Source organism: Haplochromis burtoni, unplaced genomic scaffold (assembly GCF_018398535.1).
Source record: "Haplochromis burtoni strain Fernald_Lab_line unplaced genomic scaffold, NCSU_Asbu1 Contig_372, whole genome shotgun sequence".
Taxonomy (NCBI): domain Eukaryota; kingdom Metazoa; phylum Chordata; class Actinopteri; order Cichliformes; family Cichlidae; genus Haplochromis; species Haplochromis burtoni.
Genome location: NW_024582733.1, coordinates 66,573 through 74,952, shown reverse-complemented (window position 1 = coordinate 74,952; position 8,380 = coordinate 66,573). Strand labels below are relative to the sequence as shown.

Genomic DNA, 8,380 nt, shown 5'->3' with positions numbered 1-8,380 from the left:
AAGACATGCAGCTTGTGGGGATAGGTTAATTGATTAATCCAAATTGTCACTAGGTGTGAATGTGAGTGTGAATGGTTGTCTGTCCCTGTGTGTTAGCCCTGCGACAGACTGGCGACCTGTCCAGGGTGTACCCCGCCTCTCGCCCTATGACAGCTGGGATAGGCTCCAGCGCCCCCCGCGACCCTGAAAGGATAAGCGGAAGCGAATGGATGGATGGATGGATGGATGGATGGATGAATTGAATTGAATTGAATAGAGACAGAGCACTGGCAGAGGATGCACTCTCATATCTTTCATGGAGAAATCTTGAGTTGTGTTTTGCCAAAGTGTGATGTTGAGAGGTCATCACAGTCAGGATTTAATGAGGTTTGAACAGCTGTGTTTAAAGCCATAATTCATGGTGTGCTCTTGATGTCCGCCCTGCTGAGTTGTTCTGCTGCTGTTGCATCAAAAACTGGCAAAAACCTTCACTTTGTTCTGAACACATGATTACATCACTAAGATGCCCTCACAGTGCAGAAATCATGCATCACAGAGTTAGTGAGCTTCATTAGCTGCTCTGAATAACTACTTTAGCTTTATTTGCAATACAACAGAAAAGAATGTGTTTCTACCACTTTGATCATCTTGGATTCAGAAAACAGACACAGTCTTTACTTTTAAACTTTACTTTTTAAGTTTCAAATGTACTTTTTTTGAAAAGCTTACAAGCTTACTGGATCACGCAATCTTGAACCCTGTTCTACTTATGCTTTTATGGTTTTTTTCTTTGTTTTTTTTTGCATGCTATGCTAATAAGTCATGTGGAACTTGTACCTTAATATAAAGTGTTAACACACAGTTAATAAAACAGGTGTGATAACTACATTTCCTGATTTACTACTATTTTGTATGTTTGTTGCACTTAAATGTTTAGATTATCAAACAAATGTAAATATCAAACATAGCACAAATAAACACAAAATGCATGTTTGTTATTGTTATAGCCTTGCTTGAATCACTGCAATCATTGCTAAACAACGACAGAATAAATGTTCCTGCTGGTAATTACTTTAACAATAAACTCCTAGAAATCCTATATTATAAAAGATAAAAGAATAAGAAAAGTAAGACGATCCCAACATTCATTGATCATATTGCATAACTTTGTATTGCCTGCCAAGACGCCATCAGACAAGCTGGTCAAACTAAGTCTAGCAGCACGGTGAACAAGTCGGCAGCCTCAGAAGTGCAAAGTTCCCGCTTGCACTTAATAAAATGGTAGAAGCTTGCTAGAGGAAATGGCATTGGTGCATGACCTTACATTGGATGTTGTGTAAGTATAAAATGACAGCACACACTTTTATACTCTGAACAGGTCAATGTTCAATAGACTCTAATGATCTCACAAAGTTAACTGCCTCCCAAGGTGGGTTAGCAGACCACACACACAGTGGGGCATCAACTTATCTAATCACAGTATCATTAACTGTAGAGGAACACAACTTCAGACAAAATGCATTGAAGGTGCTCAGTTACCTGTACGCTAATGTGCATGAATGAGGCTGAGCATTACAGTAATCTAATGGTGAGGTCTTTTCTATAGTTTTATACCTCTATTGCAGAAAGTTGAATTTCAGAAAATCTAACTACATAATTTGACACAACACCATGATCTGATAAATCTCCATACAGAAAGAGGTTCATGTCAAACCTGTTTTTAGCCACAGAATTCCAGAGAATTGCTATGACATTTGAGAAAACAGTTCATTTTGCAAAACAATCTTTTAAGGGGGAAAATAAAAATGAAAAACGTATAAAAACCTGGTTGCATAAATATGCACTCTTAAACTAATGCTAATAATGTGTTTTTGCAAAAGGCTGTCAGTAACAAAGTGCCTAAATAAATAATTTCAAATTGTTTCTTTGCTCAGTTGTCTTGGGAGAAATTCCCTTGAGAAACAGACGAGAGATGAGAAACTGCCAGTCCTGTGGAGTCACATTAATAAGCTAAACTCGTTTCTGCTCAATATTTATTTAGTAAATAGACATACTGTAGGTGTAGTAATAACATCAACATTTTATTAGTATTTAATCAACATTCGCCAAAAGAGTTGTGAGAAACGAGCATATTTTTGCAACATTTCAAAGACTACTTTATAGATAATGCTATAGTCATGTTACTTGTAGTTTATTTACTTCATGTGTTTTCAGGGTTTTTTCTTGGTTAGTAAGAGAAATCTAGCCTGTTTCTGAGCTTGGACAATAGTGTATTAAAGCCATGTTCAGTATCTGAGGTGGAAATGCAAAGCGTGTCACATGAACAATGAGTAAGCTTCCACATCTTTCATTCTTCCATGTTGTTTTTAACATTTTTTCCAGGCCAGTCCTCCTCACAGCTGTCTGCTAGCCTCTGTCACCATTTTCTGCCCCTACAAAAGCGTGACTGTGATTCGTTTCTCTTGCCCAATTATTTTTTTTCTTTCAGTTACAGATGCCTTCTGTGTGTTATGACTTGCCTGGGGAAGGGCACATTTTCAGATTCTACTTTTTTTTTCCTCTGAGCATATTAGAGGGACAGTAAACACTTTAATAAACTCGTAACAGAGAATGACATGACAACTCCATCAATGGAGGTGTAAATCTCAGTAAAAAGTGTAGCCTCATGAGCAATTTTTCCAGCTCCATATCAATTAGGTTCTGATATTTCTCTGTGTGTTTAGTCTCATAATGGTGATTCAAATCATAATCATTAAACACAACAATCTGCTCTCCACAAACCAGATGTGGGCTTCTAAATAAATAGAAGTCCATATCTGGTTAAAAATAGAGTACAAAATAATGAAGGTCAAAACATAGACACCAAAAACCTTCACACTTTAATGGAAACCATGGAACTTGGAGGAACACACAAGGCACACAGCAAGAAGAAGGATGTGACAGAACAGAAGCAAATGGAGGTCATCAATACACAAGAGGAGGGCAGAGTGAAGACAACTGGGAACTACAGCTGAACTTAGTCTAACTAATGAGACAAGGAGACAATAGCGCACAAGAGGACCTATCAAAATAAAACAGGAAGTAATAATCCCTGGCACCAGGACTAAAACATACTAACCTGACAGAACTAAACAGTGAGCACAGAGACAGGGTGCTAGCTAACCAAAGCACAGGGACATAGGGACACAACAATGGGGACAGAAAGGGATACAATCACAGAGACAAGACTAAGATGGACTACACAAAAACAGAAACTAAGATCATCTTCAGAAGAGCACAGAAAACAAAACTAGGGAACAATCTAAAACTCCAAAGTACAAGATATAGAAATAGATCATAAATCATCTCAAATCCTAAAAGAAACCAAATCATGAGACCACAACATAAATTGAAAATTCTGGGACAAAGACCCAGAACCATGACGGTGTGCTGAACACTGGGGGAGTCAAGGTCTCTGTCTAAATAAATAAATAAATCTGGGTAAATTTCCAGATGCAACTATTTTGCTGATAATAACTGAAATGAGTAAAGAAAACCAACAGCCTATTTATACAAGATAATTCATAATTTTATTGGGGGGGCTGTATTGGTTGGGTCTGATTATTGCGGGGGTTACAACCCCCCTAACTCCCCTGGAAATTACGCCCCTGTGGATCCATGAATAGATTTATCAGAACCTGTCTCAGTGGATGAGTGACTGAGAAGACGTCATTCTTTAGGAGTGGAAACATCGAGAAAAAAAACGACGGAGCCTTAAACAGGGATTAAGAAGTGAATATAAAATATGTACACTTACAAAATAGTAAGTGTCTACAGCCTTTTGTCACGGTGGAGGCTCAGTTATGGTTTGATTTAATATCTAAGAGGTGTTTTACTGGATTTAGTTTGTCAAGTGTGAGTGCCAGCCAGCAGTGTTAGGGCCTTCATCTTCCATGACCTAAAGCATATTCTTGGCCCGTGATGTAAAGTGACTTTGACATTCCTGTGCTAGAGTAACTGCCTGTCTCCTGGAATTCCCTCCATGCTGTTGAGACTGTGCTGGGAAAGATGCAGCAAATTTTCTGATAATGGCATGTTTTGATATCTGCTTGAGGCTGTGCTGGCAGACATAAACAAAAATACTTTGAAAGACACAGCAAACCTTCTGGTAATCAGAAAGAATCAGAGTCAGAATCAGAGTTGTGTTTATTGGCCAAGTATATGTGCAGACACATACAAGGAATTTGGTTCCGGTAGATGGTGACTGTTTTGCTCTGTGATCCTGGAGGAGTTGGACTACCAGACTATACAGATGTCCAAGGTTTGCTCTGAAGTATTGCACTCGTCTTGTGCTGGGGTGATGTGTGTGTGTGTTCAGTACCGCGACGGCTTGTCAAAAGAAACTGGTCCTGGTTTGGATGAATGTGCAGCATCTCCTAGAGGGCTGCAGTTTGAACAGGTGAGATGCAGGATGAGTGGAGCGTTAGACGGTCTTCTTACAAATGCTATTTCTTCTGTGCACTGTGAAGTATTGCAGACACTGCTGTGCCTTCCTGACTATGGAGGAGGTGTTTACAGTCCAGGAGAGGTTGGAAGAGATCACGGTGCCCAGGAATGTGAAATCCTGAAGTCTCTCCACAGGGTCATCATTTATGTAGAGGTAAAGGTGGTCTGCTCTGTGTCTTCTGAAGTCCAGGATCATCTCCTGTGTCATTGTGGTGTTCACTGTCTACTCAACATAATGCAGACAGATTCATTACATCGTCTCTGTGGCAGAGTCATCATCATCATCTGCAAACTTCCCTATGGTCTTGCTGGTGTAAGCAGGTCTGCAGACAGAGGTGTAGAGGCTGTAGAGCCATAGGCTCAACATACACCTTTGTGGGGAGCCAGTGCTCAGCAGAGGAAAGGTGTGGACTGAGTTTGGAAGGTTGCTAAAGAACCAAGAGCAAGTGGGAGGGGGGAATCTCAGTTCAGACAGTTTCCTGACCAGGATGTCAAGGCATGAGACAGTATTTAGTTCTTCTGCATGGGTCTGCCCTCTGAAGTAGGTGATATGCTAGATGCCCTGCCACACCTGCCGAGAGGGCGAGAAGGTCCTCAGTTCAACTCCACCATCTGGTCGGGGCCTTTCTCTGTGGAGTTGGCATGTTCTCCCCGTTTTGTTTTCTCTGGGTACAGTCCAAATGCAGGTAGTGAGATTAGGTTAACTGGTGATTCTCTCTATGTGTTAGCCCTGTGTGAGGTTGGTGACCTGTTCAGGGTGTACCTTGCCTCTTGTACTATAGTAGCTGCAATAGGCTCCAGCCTACCTCTGTTCCCATCCCAAGAAGCTGATCTCAGTGTCCCATTTGTTTAACTTCATCTCTGTCGCTGAAGACGTCTGTGGAAAATTAACTGGAACCACACTGGTCAGGACTTCCTCCCAGAACAGACAACAAATCGATCATCACTGTCTTCCTGTTCCAACATATTTTCCAGGTCAGAAAGTCTCGTTATTTGCTAAACACATTCCTCTCCGCACTGAGTCAAGGGAACTGTCTCTCAGTTTCACTGGTTTCAGTCAGTCATAAATCCCGTCACATGCATCTCAAATTACCCAGAAATATGAACATTTGTAAGTCTTGCAATGTATCGAGAGTTAAACCAGTCTGTTCCAGCCGTCTGTGACCTCTGGCCACTACCTGCCTACTCTGTGATGAGGTTACTGGATGTTTGGCCTGTCTCGTGGACTGGGAGGGGTATAGTCCAGAAGAGAGATCCTGGGTGCCTCGGCCATTCAATTGAATTTATATAGCACCAAATGACAAGAGTGCTGCAAAACACTTTATATTATAAGACAGAGAACCAACAATAATAGAGAGAAAGCCCAAACAATCATATGACCCCTTTAAGCAAGCACAGTGAAAAGGAACAACTTCCTTTTAACAGGAAGAACCCTTCAGCAAAACCTGTTGGAGGTTTGTCTCCCAAATCCAAAATGGGGCTATAAACACATAATGTGTCACTTTCTATGTGACATATATGATCATTGACTTTTCGGTGAGTTGGCTATAAGTCACGAGGATAGTGATGACTAATCAAACACTGCATTCGTTTTTCAAATGTGTCTTTTATATCCAAGATTAACAGCTGATGACGGAAGACAGTAAATGTGACTGTAGAGTGGTGGGAACGAACTTACGCTCTACTCTCTTTTCCAACATTGTGAGACGGTTGGTGACCTCAGTCTTCAGCTTGTTGATTTTGAATGCCCTGCAGACACATGGAAGTAGGTAGGAAAGAGGAAATGGAGAAGTTGTTAATGAAAATGGAAAGGCCACCATCTGGGACTCTAAACCAAACAATCAAAATCAAATCAACAATTAACAGCTTCTAAAAAGTCACTAATTAAAGGTGAAAATCTGCCACCATCCTGGCTCATTTGACCCAGCGCTTTGCTTTTTAATCTATTTTGATGTTTATGTTTAAGTTCATGCAGTTATCTTTATCTCATCTATTTTGCCTAGGTTGCCCAGTTATAGTTTATTTTCTATTAGATTCCTCTTGTGTCTTCGGCCCTTGTGTTTATGTCCTTGTCTCCCGTCTTCTCCTCTTGTTTACATGTTTTCCCTCAAGTCCCTTTCCATCCATCATGTGTGTGTTTCTGCACCCATCATGTTCAGTTTGTGCGTGCTTATGTCTATGTCTCATCTCCAGTTCCCTTTTTCCTCTGTGTGTATTTATAATGTGCGTATTCCTCGTCAGTTTGTTATGTTAAGTCTGTGTGTCTTAGACTGTCATGTGTCATGTGTTCATCTTTCCTCTTTTATTTTGAAGAGGTCTGGTGTCCCATGTTCATTGTGTTTAGTTCTACTTCCCCTGTGGCATCATTATGTTCATTCCACCCAGCTGTTTCCACATGTGTTTGCCCTGATCACATCCTGTGTGTCCTTGAGTCTGCATTTATTCCTTGACTGATTGTCTGCTATCCTGCTATGCTCACGCCATGTTTTCCAGGATTTCATGTACTTATGCCAAGTCTTCACGGTTCATGTTTTCATATTCACTTTCAGGGTTTCTTATGTTTATCCTTAGTTCACCCAGTTTAATATAGGGTTTAGTTTTGCTTTCGGCTCTTGTTTTGTACAGTTAAAACCAGCCTGTAATAAAACGGCTCGCTTTCAGTTAATATTAAGCTTATTTCCATGCTTTGTATTGTTTGCTTTTGTGTCCCCTATTCTCCACTCCACACAGTCTCCTCACTGAGACAAAGTCTCCCTTTCAACCTGAAATTACACTGTGGTGTCATGAGGACAAATAATTGTGTCATGGTCCAAATACTGATACCGAACTGCACATTCCTGCACTGCTCTACTCCATATATTTACTTCTAATGTCTACAGTAAGTATATCTTCAAAGATTAAGGTGCTTCAAGATTTGGCATGACTGCTCCAGGCCACATAGCTTGACAGTTCATAAAGGAGCGAGGGAGCTCATGGAGAAGCTTAATGATCAATGAACAGTTATGTTTACACATAGTTTTTGTCTTAGTAAGAGCAAGAGTATTTATATTCTTGTGAACGTGTTCACATTAATCCATATCCGTTGTTTATTCATTTTTGGCCTGTCGCTGTATTTTAACTCTTTCAGGTGCCCGTCTTCATACCTCATCTGTCATAAGGAAGCACATGCAGAATGGTACATAGATACATAAACATGTTATTGTATTAAAAATGTGACAGTAAGTCAAATAATGTTAAATATTCTTCTGCTCGTCTTAAAACACAGCAGGTGCAAATTCACTGCTCACAGCAAATTTATTTTCAGACATGAAGATCCTTTATTTCAGCTTCAGACTTTGACAAACCACCAAAGCTCTGCTCTACTGCAGAATTACAGCTCTAACAACACTGCGTAAATGTTTCATTGGCTTGAAAATGACATGAGAGCAAAAGCAGCAGAATCATCTGTGGAACAACAAGTGAAAGTTCAAAGAGGCAGATACGGATGAAGAGATACGACGACAACAACAGATAACTAGCAGTAACATTAACAAGTTGCAGCTGCTGTTAACTCGAGGTGGGGTTATAGCCTCGTTGAATTAATACAAAGTGAAGAACATGAAAGAAAAGCCACAGCAGTTATAAAACCGACATTTTCATCATTCTGTTTCAGGTTTTGGAGATACAAGGTTTTCTGTCTTCTGGACAATGCTCTACAAAACCCCCAAGCCAAGCTAATTGAAAGAAGGAATATAAAAGACGGTGTTAGAACAGAGTGTAAAGAAACCATTTACAGTAAATTTAGACTGAAACATGCGCACTCACCTATCTGCTTACTTTGAAAACTCCTCTGCTGCTCGCGTCAGTACATTCTGAAAGAGTTCCTCTTTATCTGAAGAGAGAGTAGACATGGAGCGGTGTTACGTACTACCCCCTC

The 8,380-nt window shown here is 40.3% G+C and overlaps 1 protein-coding gene across 1 annotated transcript in view; it reads right to left on the bottom strand.

Moving 5' to 3' along the window:
* The window catches only part of LOC102290980 (high affinity cGMP-specific 3',5'-cyclic phosphodiesterase 9A), a 24,407-nt gene extending 16,050 nt beyond the window's left edge, over positions 1-8,357 (bottom strand). Inside the window, exons 1-2 of the mRNA XM_042228976.1 lie at positions 8,281-8,357; positions 6,143-6,213 (exon numbers count right to left, since the gene is read on the bottom strand). Coding sequence (XP_042084910.1) covers positions 6,143-6,213; positions 8,281-8,354 — 145 coding nt within the window. The 5' untranslated portion in view covers positions 8,355-8,357. The remainder of the gene's footprint in view (positions 1-6,142; positions 6,214-8,280) is intronic.
* Between the last annotated feature and the right edge of the window lie 23 nt (positions 8,358-8,380).